The 15,903-nt window shown below is 37.2% G+C and overlaps 1 protein-coding gene across 1 annotated transcript in view; it reads right to left on the reverse strand.

Annotated features, from left to right (window-relative positions):
• The window catches only part of LOC117324481 (gephyrin-like), a 122,033-nt gene that overhangs the window by 76,932 nt on the left and 29,198 nt on the right, over window positions 1-15,903 (reverse strand). The window contains 1 exon segment of the mRNA XM_033880360.1: window positions 14,768-14,896. Coding sequence (XP_033736251.1) covers window positions 14,768-14,896 — 129 coding nt within the window.

The following is a 15,903-nucleotide window of genomic DNA, read 5'->3' on the forward strand; positions in this document are numbered from 1 at the left end:
TACAGACCTAATTTTCGCTTCTCAAAACAACCTTTCGATTTAAAGCGTTTAAAATAGGTTTCTAGTGGGAAATATTTCTCCACGGAATTAAGCACCTACGTTTTTTGTTTTATTATTTTTAAGACGAAATATATGATTTGACATTGTAGAAGCCTATATGAAAACAGCCTATTCCTATCACTATTCCTGAAAGGAAGAACGTTGACAAAAATCCACAGGTAATCAACATGGTCGTACTACCCAGGTGCGATTAATGATAATGATAACGATAAAAGGGAACCATTCAGGATATAAGAATTTAAAAAGTGACAACTTACGTTGTGGATGATAATTAACATTGTTTAAAAGAAAATAAATATGACAGCTGTCTTGCAATATGATTAAAAATGACGGACCGCCTTTTCCAATTTACACGAACTTTACAGTAGAAGCGATCCTAAAAAAACTCGATTTTATCCTGACGAACATTGAAGTCAATGGGAAGTTTTGTGTGCATTCTTGAAATTAAATTTTCCGGGGAAAAAACAAAACAGAAAAAAAAATCGCATAAAATACATGTTGGCTGTTTATCACATGAGTAAATCTCGCCTTATTTGGATTTGTTTTCAACTACTTAACATTAGGAGGTAAAGAAGTTTTTAAAATAATTATATTAGTTTTAGTTTACCTTACATCACAGGGTTTTACATTGTGCTTCAGACCGGTTTTATGCTTGTTGATATACAAGGTAGTTCCTTGTCTCCGCCGTAGTTCTCGAATTGAGAACGTGAAATTAACTTGATATGATGTATATTTACATGCTGGGTACAGTCAATACATCATACACTTCTATCCAATTAATACACAAAAACAAAAACAATATACATTTAAATTCATTAAAACTACTAATAGACATTTATAGCAAAAACGGTATCCTTTTCTGTGGATAGTTCACAACAAACAGTGATTCATTTATGTTTATAGAGGCGGAAATTAATATCCATAACAAACAGAAATGAGCAAGAATTTTGATGGGTATTATATATGTCCAACACCAATAATAAAGTAAAAAAAAATTCAAATATTAAATTAACTACATCTTAGGTTCGGTAAACGTTGCTGTGGTTGCTTTTTGCGAATGCGTTTCTAAATGTAATGTTACTTTAGCTATGGCATTTGTTCAGGGTATCTGTATTTTGCCCTTGTGTTTAGTTTGAGTTAGAATTATGGTTTCATTATCATATCATTACTCTTTGTTGTTTTTATGACATAGAAAAGACGGCATCAGTTAACAATGATAACCAATTAGACAACAACAGGAAACGAAGTGACTGTATCTATAAAAAGATAAAAGGTAGGAAACTACAAAATAATTACCCTGTTACTACCGTGCTATACAATAACCTTAATTTTGGCGAAAGGTTAGTGTGTATATTAGCCGTATACTGATGGCTTTCGTCATAACATTTTACACTCTGGAACCCATCTAAGATGAACGTCATTGGTGGATTGTCTTCGTGAGTAACCCACAAGTACTCTATCTGCTGCCAAGACAACTCATCAAGAAAAACTGTTTAGTATTGTTCGTATGGATGTTTCTACAGACTCTCAGTCGTAACTATACAGTTATATGGTACTGTACGCATGTACGCCTTTGCTGAGTCGCCTGTTGAATCCAGTGACGTATTATTCCAAGTTTGTCAATCTGTTATTATCAATCCTGATGCTATTTCCGTACAATTGTAAACCCCATGAGCGTTCCCGGTTATTGTGATTGGTATTTCCAGCTTTGCGTCATGTGGACTATTTTACGTTCGCGCACGGTGATCAGAGGATGAACCAAGTGGGAAGGAACATAAAAAGACACTAGCGTAGGGATAGGAATGCCTACATCGTATAGTTCACAGGGGTCACTGCCAAAATTACAATCATGTATACTTACTCGCCAAATCAGTACTAAAGTGGCGGCGCTAAAAGGCAACATAACAATGTACTACATAGGTCAATACGTTATGTCCGTAATGAATTGTTCCGAAATTACATTGTTAGTGTGTTCAACGTTTACGAGACTAGAAGCTACATTGTTGTTTGTTTAATACAGGTGTATCGGTTGAGGGCTAAGAATTCATGTTTACATGCAGTCTTTAATCGATCATTATTTTCGTTGTAATTTACTACACATATCCAGCACAAAATTTCAGTGTTGTTTGATAAGATGTCCGTAACAATCAAAATATCCTTCCAAAACCACAAAATGAAAGGCAGTTGGTCTCAAAGTATCTTTCATTTCCTTTGTCAAAGTTTAAATACAATGATAAAGACATCGTAACCTTGTGAGTTATTGTTTGTTATTTGGTGGAAGGTATTGCTAATATAATTCTTATATATCGACTAAAGATCATCATATGCGGTACAACTTAAGTATCTTTAGGAACCTAATTAGTGTTTATTTTTACAAGCATATGTAAGCCGAAACTGTAATCTGCACGTTGACAGGATTCATGTCATTCAAACACTTATTTTAACATGTATGATAAGAATAAGGAGAAGTCTGTCTTATAACGATAGATTAAATGGTACAACCATTAAGCTCTTGCCTGTGATGGGTGTGGCTGGGAAAGAAGGAAGAAAATGGTTATACACGGATCTAATAACACATGGAAGGTGGGACGGTGCCACCGACAAGCAGGTGTGCTGCATAATTAGACGAGGTGTCCATAAATCACGTGCACTTTCCCCCGCGACACATAATCTGGAATACTATCTACAGCGCCACACATCATCGGGTCACCGCCAGAGAAGACTTGCTTATATGCCCTACATCTACAGACTATGTCAACAAGTATTGGAGTTTATTTACGATTATCAGAGCGCCGCTCTTCAACTAATGAATATTACAATAGTCCCTTATCATTGTGGTGCAATTATGATTATGACTAACTATACTTAGTGAAAAATGTTCAGAAAACTCACAGGATATTTACATCATTCAAATCAAATTACGAGTTAGATATAATTGAGTGAAGAATGAATTAACTGCATCCTACTTTTGTTTCGCCCTTCTTTGACTCATCCTTGATGCTATCGGTCTATAGTACTAGTGTTGATACCTGGATAGTGACGAAACAAACTCAAAATAAATCAATTTCACTATTGGAGTATGGGTATTGGATAAAGTTCCCAAATTAATGATAATAAATCAGTGTGTTTCAGGCATTATCAATACTGAATCATATAAATTGATATATATCCTTGGTGTAGGTTGATGGAGACCACGGGGAAGTTTATGGTCGACGTGATGTACATCACACGTGTTTGGTGCTTCTTGGTGTAACTAGTTGCTCCGTTATTAGGGGTTCCTGAGAAGGTGACTTTACCTGTATTTGACCCAAATTTGTACCGCGGGTGTCGCCGTGACCTAGATTTGTACTGCGGGTGTCGCCGTGACCTAGATTTGTACTGCGGGTGTCGCCGTGACCTAGATTTGTACTGCGGGTATCGCCGTGACCTAGATTTGTACTGCGGGTGTCGTCATGACCTAGATTTGTACTGCGCCAGACGCTGATTTAGCTGAAGACGTTTACTCTTCCTGAACACACGGTCTCATCCACCTTGTACTTTTGCAAGTGTCTCTATACTATCCATATTTTTGCTAGCATTACGGTTAAGTCATTGTGTCGGTATTCTATGTTGTTCTCATTGGATTCATGTGACTGCCATGACTTTCCATCCATGACAAAATATCGAAATGCATGCGGTATATTTTAGAGTTATGCCGTATAACAGTTTAGTTGTTTTCCGCGGAGCAAAATTTCGCCATTCGGATTTAAAATCGTCATATGTAATTTAACCACGGTATTTTTGCTATTCATGTCAAGAATTTAAGAAAATTGCACTCTGTAAATACAGAGCTGTCTTAGTAGAGACATATTGGTATTGATAAAAGCGGGCACACCGCTGTATCACGGCATACTGATTGAAACTTCATTTGAAATTTAACACGTGTGGACGTGAATAAGCATGTTTTATCCAGAGTTGTAAAATATCCTCATAATTTTATCATGCTAAGTATGCTATTAACAGGAGCAAGTTCCCCAGTAAGTGGTCATTCGTTGTACTGTCGTGAGCTATAATTTACCCAACATCGATGTGTCCTCAGCGAAGGATCTTTAGTGCGTTTGATTTCAATATCATGGTAAGGTAACATCTTCCAAGTCATACAAGCGTTTAACAAGCCCTGGTTGACATGTTATCAACATAACTACTATATCAGTCCTAAACATAATGGCATTGAATGAACTGTGTTGTCAAATGTCTTTCCGGTCTATAAGCTTGCCATTAACTTACCGTTTATCTTTCTCTTTACCTAAACTGTATCTTTGCACATCAGAGATGAAGATACTCTTATGCACTAATATTCGCCAGTTTTCGACATTCGCCATTAGTGCCATAACTATGGCGAATTCAGCAAACCAAAAAATAAAATTTCACATTGTGATATCACCCGAAACGGATGTCATCTAGTTACATGGGACCCGTCGTTTGTTGTACATCGGTATGTCGCTAACAGTTGGTTCCATAGTGTGGTACGGGTGCTTTGTCATACAGTTTACGTTACTTTACTCACAGGAACGCTTGCTTAGTCTATACGTGTTAGTCATAATATCAAGTTAATAGCCCAAGGTCTTATATTTATTATAAACCCATATTAGTTTATTGCACGTGCAAACACGATTTTACCGTAAGTTTCTGTCGCTATCAACGATATACTGGAAACCCGTGCCTTACCGGATGTTTATGTGTATGTTACTAACACCTAGTCACACGGAAGAAATATGTGCTGTCTTGTGACATGTGTAAGTCGCTACACGATAATTACACGGGTGTTGAAATACACGTGCGTCAACATGCAAGAGCGCGACACGTCAAGACCTGACAAAAATCTTTCGATACGGGGTGACGCCTCTCTATCGTACAGATGTCATCTTAACATAGTCGTTACAGGCACATTATATATACATACCTACCAACATTGTTTCTAGGCAAAAACACAAACAATAAGTGATCTAGTAGGTAGAACCAGGTGATTACCTAACAATTACGGCGGCTTATTAACCAGTAAATGTTTCCCGTCAGAGCTGTCCCGCAACCGCGTGGTGAACACGTGACGTGAAGAGAGAGGATAAATAACACTCCAAATACACGGGAAAGTGTACGTTTATTGTCCAGCTGTAGATTGATTGTCCTCATACGGATAACAAACCCACAATGAAACACGTCACCGGTTTTTGAAGACTAGCAAAGGTACGAAATAGCATTATCAATGTGTGGAATATCACGGCTGGGTGCCTCTAAACTGTCAGGAAAGTTTTGGGGTTGGAACTGAAGAGGCTGTCGCAAAGTATAATAACTGTAAACGTTTTATACATATTATCGAAGTACTGTCACTGTATCAACAACACGTCGAACAATCTACAGAAACAATGAACTCCGATTATATCGAATAAGGCGATGGCATGTATCCTACTCCAGAGTAATGGCTAGTGAATCACAGGTAATTTTGATACCAAGACCAATGTCATATCAAATGGACTACAATGTCATATACATTGTATATCTCTCTGGGGGGGGGGGGGGGGGGGGGGAAGCTAATCCTAATCTGGATAGGCAATTTCGTCAGTGCAGTAATTATACATTTTGTAAAAAGAACTGCAGTATAAATTAAGTTTAGCTTAATTCTTTCATCTGTCAGGTTATGAGGAGTAGCTGACAAATTGTAACGAGAAAAACATACCAAGTCCACAAGGAAGCAAACGTTGCAACCAAAAATTAAAAATCAACATTGTGCAATTCATCATTCCTCACTTCACAATTCGAAAAAAAATCTCTCATAACTTGATACCACACCATAGGGATAATGAAAAACACAGGAGATGCGCGGTGGTCCTTTAAGGAAGAGCTGGGCGGCTAACGCGTTTATAATGAATTAATTCGCACTACGCTGTCTGTCACCACACCCGCGGGCGGTGGAACACCTCGGTACACATACCCCTTTTTATGGCATCCCTGTTCCGCTTGACGGCAGATCCCTAACTTCTCTGGAATTAAGGTTCACTGACGAGTAATATCCAATAGGGTAAGACAAAACCCGTGATATAACTCCTGTTGGAGGCTGCATTCCACGTACATATCGCGAGGTACATTCCGTCACTTACGACAGTTCTTAATTTGCAATCGTCATTACTTCAGTTGAATATTGCATTCTACATTAAATTCAACTATAACTTATAAGTTATCTAAGTACTGGGATATTTGCACGACATATACAAATGTTACTCCCGATCGAGTAATTAATGGTATATATAGCCATAAATTAGTTTCTCTGGATATAATTCAACAGACACGTGGCAGCAGATCACAGAATAAGATTTGGCTGCAATGAACAGTAAATTACTTTTCACCGATACAATGTTAAATAAATTTTATCAAAGTCTGCTGTTGATCTGAATCGTTAGGGTTAATAGATAATATACACCGTATGAAATCTGGCTCTAATTATAGCTTTAACCACATTACGACCTCCGAGATCCTAGTCAAAAATGTGATGTCTAGACACGATAAGAGGTGTGAACAAAAGGTCCAAGGGGCCTTAATGGCCACATGAGAAACGGTTTGTAAATGAATTTGGATGAATTAAGCGATTTGTGTATTAACAGGTAATTTTGAACCCATTAAACTTGCGCAATTTTGTCGCGTTTTCTTTTTATTTTACTTTTTTCGGACTCCACTGTGACCCTGATCCCTTATTATGTAGAGTCTTCAACCCACTTCACCAACGGTTGCTTCCCCCAAAGACCTTTGATCCCTAGGTAAACGACCAGACCCATTTAATGCACCATGGTCTTAATTTTCATTATCGAACATACTGCATTACCATATTGAGATTGTTAAGACGTGCTCTGTGGAGTTCAGCCCCTAAAATAATGCACTGCTATGTCGTTCGTAATGGACGCAATTGAAATGTCTTTTGACGAGATGATTTCTACAAGAAACCATCTGAAAACTTCAAATAATAGTATGGAAGTACAATGTATATGTTATAAATGTGTTACTATAGATCTGTTGCAAAACAAAGATCAAATTTCGCAATATCACTTATTCTCAAAATTACCTAAATATGCCATTTGATCCCAATAATAACTTTTTCTTAAAAGTTAGAGCAAATCGACCTGATAGATGATATAATTACTTCAATTTTTGGCTGTGAACTAATTTGTAAATCAATAGGAGAAACAATCAATATCAACTTCTCAATTTTACTAAAAAAATTTGTCAAAAATAATTAAATTCATGTACTCCGTAGTGTGTGTTGAGATGTCCATACTACAATGTACTCTGTAGGGTGTGTTGAGATGTCCGTACTACAATGTAATATGAAGTGTGTGTTGAGATGTCTGTACTACAATGTAATATGTAGGGTGTGTTGAGATGTCCATACTACAATGTACTCTGTAGGGCGTGTTGAGATGTCTGTACTACAATGTAATATGTAGGGTGTGTTGAGATGTCTGTACTACAATGTAATCTGTAGGGTGTGTTGAGATGTCTGTACTACAATGTAATATGTAGGGTGTGTTGAGATGTCTGTACTACAATGTAATATGTAGGGTGTGTTGAGATGTCTGTACTACAATGTAATATGTAGGGTGTGTTGAGATGTCTGTACTACAATGTAATATGTAGGGTGTGTTGTGATGTCTGTACTACAATGTAATCTGTAGGGTGTGTTGAGATGTCTATACTACAATGTAATATGTAGGGTGTGTTGAGATGTCTGTACTACAATGTAATCTGTAGGGTGTGTTGAGATGTCTGTACTACACTGTACTCTGTAGGGTGTGTGTATATGTCTGTACTACAATGCTACAATATCCAAGGCCTGGCTAAAATAACATTGATGCATTTTGAGAAACTGAGCGAAAAACAAGCTGGTTAAAATTCCATATTCCCAGCATCCCTAATGTCCAGAGTCCCTGGACCGGAGGGAACAGTGGTCACAACAGGTCACTATTAGCAACGAAATAAGATTAGAGGGAAATTACATATCGGTAATATATGTGAACCGTTTTCTTTAAGCCTTCCAAGAACGACTGTTCGATGATGGGTTGGATTTTCTTTTTTATAGGGCCTAATAAATAATGGGGAAATCACCCTTTACATAATGATGTAAATATTCAGAAAGTCACTCTCAAGACAATTTCATTTTAAACTATCACGACAATGATCACACGAATTTTATCGATAAATGCGTTAAAATTAGCAGGCAATTAAGGAACTGATAAGCATTAAGTGATGCATAACTGTTTTGTCTGATGTTGTCAATGTTATGTAAAATTTGTATATTATGTATGTATATGATACTGATGAGTCGGAAGACTCAAAGTCAATAAAGAACTTGAACTTGAACATACAATCGTCAAACAGTGTGAAGGTAAAGATTACATGGCTGTACCTTTAACCTTTTGTTAACCAAACAAAAATCTGTTTTATGTATAACAAACATTGTACAGTATTTTTGATGCAGAAGTACATTATTCATACTATGCTACATTTGCATGTGAACCACTGTGTATCAATAGTTCGTTCACTGGAAATGATTCATGATCTCTCTTTGAAGTCGCGTTGAAAGTACTAATAATGGTAAAATGCGGTATGTCAAAATGTCAATTTCCCGCGAAGCATACAATGTCGGGCGACATTGAGTCTACCTGTGACTGGGTCAACACAGTTGGTCTGTACAACAGACTCTCCATATCCCGACTCTCTACATCCTGGTCCTTCGCCAGCTCGCTGGTGGATTTTCGCCCACCTAGCTCCTGTATCTGGTTAACAAGTGCAGCGTATAGCATTTGTCTTGCAATTAACGACATTGAAAAAAAAATTGCAGTACACTGAAACGCATTCCTGTGTGTATTGGATCTTTGATATGAACGCCATTCATATGCCGCAGTTTTACACGTGTTAATTCGCACTAACAAGGGATATTATGAGTCTTAGGAACGGTATTCAACCATATAGTGCGTTATGACACACATTCTTTACCTGTACGTTCGTTCGATTGTCGATCTAAGGTCGATAACTTAATCACTAACATGCGGATATAACAGAACTAAAATTTGGGACGGGATATACAGTGCGCACCTAATGGTCGGAAGGTCTGTTAGTGGAGAGGGTCAGGATAACTGACGAGGTCAAGGCCACCAGATGCAATGTTGAGGAAGTGGGTTTGGGCAGATATATAATGATGGCTCGTTTTCACGTCAAATTTTCTGTTATAGGATAAGGTAGGGCAAGCAAATGTATGACCTAACGTAGACTTACAATCCTGTTAGGTAGTCCAGACTGAGTGTTGGTGGTTCAAGGCTCGGTACAGTCTGAAGATTGCAAGTAGGATTTTCTTTACACAGTATATGAAGAGAAATTTATTCATTTTTCACTAGTGAAATATTATAGTTCATCACCTTGATGAAAACTTATATCATCACTGCTTATATTATCACTAGTAACTTTTATTTCATTTAATAAACTTTTATCATCACTAATGAAATTATGATGATATAACATTTGTTTATTTTTACCAATCAGTATGGTGCCATCTTTTCACCGCATTCGAATCCGCCGACTTCTTGGTTCGAATCCAACTGAAGCGAATGTGGAATATGTGGTCACTTTACTGCACTATTAACAAGAGATCCCAGAGGGATCTTGGCGCCCACCATTGAATGATCTTTATAGGTTCCATGTCAGATTGATCTTTTCTCTACTTTCCCCTTCCTCTAAGTCTTACTAATCTGTGTATTTTCATAAACAGCCCTCTTTAGCAAGTACATTTCAAACAAGGGGTACCTATATATAAAATTTAGGATTTAGCAATAATGGCTGTCTGTCGGCCATGTTGTTTTCGGATTGGTCCCAATATGCATAACTAGGCACTGAGGGAAACCTACATATGAAATTTGAGAAAGATCCCTTCAGTACTTTCTGAGAAATAGCGATAACAAACTTCAATTGTCAATATCCAAGATGGCTGCCTGTCAGCCATGTTGTTTTCCGATTGGTCTCAAAATGCAATATACATAACTAGGCACCAAGAGAAACCTACATATGAAATTTGAGAAAGATCCCTTCAGTACTTTCTGAGAAATAGCGATAAAAAACTTCAATTGTCAAAATCCAAGATGGCTGCCTGTCGGCCATGTTGTTTTCCAATTGGTCTCAAAATGCACTATGCATAACTAGGCACCAAGGGGAACCTACATATGAAATTTGAGAAAGATCCCTTCAGGACTTTATGAGAAATAGCGATAACAAACTTCAATTGTCAAAATCCAAGATGGCTGCCTGTCGGCCATGTTGTTTTCAGATTGGTCTCAAAATGCAATATGCATAACTAGGCACCAAGGGGAACCTACATATGAAATTTGGGAAAGATCCCATCATCACTTTCTGAGAAATAGCGATAACAATCTTCAATTGTCAAAATCCAAGATGGCTGTCTGTCGGCCATGTTGTTTTCCGATCGGTCTCAAAATGCAATATGCATAACTAGGCACCAAGGGAACCTACGTATGAAATTTGAGAAAGATCCCTTCAGTGCTTTCTGAGAAATAGCGATAAAAAACTTCAATTGGCAAAATCCAAGATGGCTGCCTGTTGGCCATGTTGTTTTCCGATTAGTCTCAAAATGCAATATGCATAACTAGGCACCAAGGGGAACCTACATATGAAATTTGAGAAAGATCCCTTCAGTACTTTATGAGAAATAGCGATAACAAACTTCAATTGTCAAAATCCAAGATGGCTGCCTGTCGGCCATGTTGTTTTCAGATTGGTCTCAAAATGCAATATGCATAACTAGGCACCAAGGGAAACCTACATATGAAATTTGAGAAAGATCCCTTCAGTACTTTCTGAGAAATAGCGATAACAAACTTCAATTGTCAAAATCCAAGATGGCTGCCTGTCGGCCATGTTGTTTTCCAATTGGTCTCAAAATGCAATATGCATAACTAGGCACCAAGGGGACCCTTTATATGAAATTTGAGAAAGATCCCTTCAGTACTTTCTGAGAAATAGCGATAACAAACTTCAATTGTCAAAATACAAGATGGCTGCCTGTCAGCCATGTTGTTTACAGATTGGTCCCAAAATGCATTATGCAAAACTACAGACCAAAGGGAACCTGCATATGAAATTTGAGAAACATCCCTCCAGCACTTTCTAAGAAATAGTGATAACAAACTTCAACTGTCAATATCAAAAAATGGCTGCCTGTTGGCCATGTTGTTTTCCGATCAGTCCCAAAATGCAATATGCATAACTACTGACCAAGGGAAACCTGTATATGAAATTTGAGAAAGATTCCGTCAGTATTTTCTCAGAAATAGCGATAACAAGAATTGTTTACGGACGGACGGACCACGTAAAAATGCAATACTGATTTGACAAATTTTGCAATCCAAACTTACTGGGTAAGAAAAGAAATGACGACGTCTTGTTATCAAGCTTGATGTCACAATAATACGACGTCAAAGAATACGCTGTTGATTCCCGCGCTTATAATTATCACTTGTTTAATCCCAATATACATTTTTATATACGCGTGCCACTATGCCACTCGTATGTCAAATACAGATATTTTTCACTCGTGCGGGAAAAATTCGATATGTTGTCATATCTGAAATATATTATATTCAACGAGAAACCTTTCAGTATCCTCTATGTACTACATGGGATACAGTTTATTGTAAAGATCATTTCAAATCCTCAATTTATAGGTCCTCTCTTGATATAAAACCCGTAAGAGATCAATGTCGTTCTAATCACTCCATATATATATATATATATATCAGCTTGCAAGGAGAACTCGTAACCAAGGGCATAAGGACGCGATTAAGACATGGTATGATTCCAGTGAAACCAATACAATACAATGTGGGTGAGTAGTAACAGTCATGAGTACAGGTAAAACAATACATTACAATGTGGGCGAGTAGTAACAGTCATTATACAGGTAAAACAATACATTACAATGTGGGTGAGTAGTAAAAGTCGTTAGTACAGGTAAAACAATACATTACAATGTGGGTGAGTAGTAACAGTCGTTAGTACAGGTAAAACAATACAATACCATGTGGGCGAGTAGTAACAGTCATTAGTACAGGTAAAACAATACAATACAATGTGGGTGAGTAGTAAAAGTCATTATACAGGTAAAACAATACAATACAATGTGGGTGAGTAGTAACAGTCATTATACAGGTAAAACAATACATTACAATGTGGGTGAGTAGTAAAAGTCGTTAGTACAGGTAAAACAATACATTACAATGTGGGTGAGTAGTAACAGTCGTTAGTACAGGTAAAACAATACAATACCATGTTGGCGAGTAGTAACAGTCATTAGTACAGGTAAAACAATACAATACAATGTGGGTGAGTAGTAAAAGTCATTATACAGGTAAAACAATACAATTCAATGTGGGTGAGTAGTAACAGTCGTTAGTACAGGTAAAACAATACAATTCAATGTGGGCGAGTAGTAACAGTCATTAGTACAGGTAAAACAATACAATACAATGTGGGTGAGTAGTAAAAGTCATTATACAGGTAAAACAATACAATACAATGTGGGCGAGTAGTAACAGTCGTTAGTACAGGTAAAACAATACAATACAATGTGGGCGAGTAGTAAAAGTCATTATACAGGTAAAACAATACAATACAATGTGGGTGAGTAGTAAAAGTCATTATACAGGTAAAACAATACAATACAATGTGGGTGAGTAGTAAAAGTCATTATACAGGTAAAACAATACAATACAATGTGGGCGAGTAGTAACAGTCGTTAGTACAGGTAAAACAATACAATACCATGTGGGCGAGTAGTAACAGTCGTTAGTACAGGTAAAACAATACAATACAATGTGGGTGAGTAGTAACAGTCGTTAGTACAGGTAAAACAATACAATACAATGTGGGTGAGTAGTAAAAGTCATTATACATGTAAAACAATACAATACAATGTGGGCGAGTAGTAACAGTCGTTAGTACAGTTAAAACAATACAATACAATGTGGGCGAGTAGTAACAGTCATTATACAGGTAAAACAATACAATACAATGTGGGCGAGTAGTAACAGTCGTTAGTACAGGTAAAACAATATAGTACAATGTGGGCGAGTAGCAAAGGTCATTATACAGGTAAAACAATACAATACAACGTGGGCGAGTAGTAACAGTCGTTATACAGGTAAAACAATACAGTACAATATGGGCGAGTAGTAAAAGTCATTATACAGGTAAAACAATACAATACAACGTGGGCGAGTAGTAACAGTCATTATACAGGTAAAACAATACAATACAACGTGGGCGAGTAGTAACAGTCGTTAGTACAGGTAAAACAATACAATACAATGTGGGGTGAGTAGTAAAAGTCATTATACAGGTAAAACAATACAATACAATGTGGGCGAGTAGTAAAAGTCATTATACAGGTAAAACAATACAATACAATGTGGGTGAGTAGTAAAAGTCATTATACAGGTAAAACAATACAGTACAATATGGGCGAGTAGTAACAGTCGTTAGTACAGGTAAAACAATACAATACAACGTGGGCGAGTAGTAACAGTCGTTAGTACAGGTAAAACAATACAATACAATGTGGGCGAGTATTAAGTCGTTGGTACAGGTAAAACAATACATTACATGTGGGCGAGTAGTAACAGTCGTTAGTACAGGTAAAACAATACAATACAATGTGGGCGAGTAGTAACAGTCGTTAGTACAGGTAAAAACAATACAGTAGTGGCGAGTAGTAACAGTCATTATACAGGTAAAACAATACAATACAACGTGGGCGAGTAGTAACAGTCGTTAGTACAGGTAAAACAATACAATACAATGTGGGTGAGTAGTAAAAGTCATTATACAGGTAAAACAATACAATACAATGTGGGCGAGTAGTAAAAGTCATTATACAGGTAAACCAATACAATACAATGTGGGTGAGTAGTAAAAGTCATTATACAGGTAAAACAATACAGTACAATATGGGCGAGTAGTAACAGTCGTTAGTACAGGTAAAACAATACAATACAACGTGGGCGAGTAGTAACAGTCGTTAGTACAGGTAAAACAATACAATACAATGTGGGCGAGTATTAAGTCGTTGGTACAGGTAAAACAATACATTACAATGTGGGCGAGTAGTAACAGTCGTTAGTACAGGTAAAACAATACAATACAATGTGGGCGAGTAGTAACAGTCGTTAGTACAGGTAAAACAATACAGTACAATGTGGGCGAGTAGTAACAGTCGTTAGTACAGGTAAAACAATACAATACAATGTGGGCGAGTATTAACAGTCGTTAGTACAGGTAAAACAATACATTACAGTGTGGGCGAGTAGTAACAGTCGTTAGTACAGGTAAAACAATGCAGTACTGTGTTAAACGAGTGGTACCAAGGAAAGTAATACAATACACTGTGGGACGAGTAAGTCGGTGGCACCAACGAAATTGATGAAAGTACATTTTGGGCAAATATATTGGTGATACCAACAAAATTAATACAGTACATTGTTTGGAAAATATCGGTGGTACCAGCTATGTCAATACTGAACATTGTGGGTCAAGTAAGAAAGTCAGTGGTACCAGCGGATACAATACATCATTGGGTGGGTAAGAACAGTATGTGGTGTCAATGTGTTGTGGATCCTACCTCTGAAGTGAACAGTCTCCGTGGCAAGCTGGGGTGTGTTATCCAGCACGGTTTGGACGGCTTCCTTCACACTGACGAGGGGGTAGGGGGACTCCCGGGGACGATACGCCACCTTTATATCCACTTTGCCTACAACACAGATAACACAAAAACTTTGACATCAAGTAGTCGGTGGAATAAAAGGAGTTATCGTTCTTCTTCCTTTCGTTTTATCTTACAACAATGTGTAGAAAGTAAAGGTTGCTATGGTATATATCAATTCATATTATACACAATACATTGAGGATTGACACGTTGCTACGCATTATGAGTGTTTCTTAGAATAAAACAGATACGTCAGAGATTATTACAGATACGTCAGAGAATATTACAGATACGTCAGAGATTATTACAGATACGTCAGATAATATTACAGATACGTCAGAGAATATTACAGATACGTCAGAGAATATTACAGATACGTCAGAGATTATTACAGATACGTCAGAGAATATCACAGATACGTCAGAGAATATTACAGATACGTCAGAGATTATTACAGATACACGTCAGAGATTATTACAGATACGTCAGAGATTATTACAGATACGTCAGCGAATATTACAGATACGTCAGCGAATGTTACAGATGCGTCAGAGAATGTTACAGATACGTCAGAGAATATTACAGATACGTCACAGATTATTACAGATACGTCAGAGAATATTACAGATACGTCACAGATTATTACAGATACGTCAGAGAATATTACAGATACGTCAGAGAATATTAAAGATACGTCAGAGAATATAACAGATACGTCAGAGATTATTACAGATACGTCAGAGATTATTACAGATACGTCAGCGAATATTACAGATACGTCAGCGAATGTTACAGATGCGTCAGAGAATGTTACAGATACGTCAGAGAATGTTACAGATACGTCAGAGATTATTACAGATACGTCAGAGAATATTACAGATACGTCAGAGAATATTACAGATACGTCAGAGAATATTACAGATACGTCAGAGATTATTACAGATACGTCAGAGATTATTACAGATACGTCAGAGAATATTACAGATGCGTCAGAGAATATTACAGATGCGTCAGAGAATATTACAGATACGTCAGAGATTATTACAGATGCG

The sequence above is a fragment of the Pecten maximus genome, chromosome 3 (genome assembly GCF_902652985.1).
Source record: "Pecten maximus chromosome 3, xPecMax1.1, whole genome shotgun sequence".
Classification (NCBI taxonomy): Eukaryota; Metazoa; Mollusca; class Bivalvia; order Pectinida; family Pectinidae; genus Pecten; species Pecten maximus.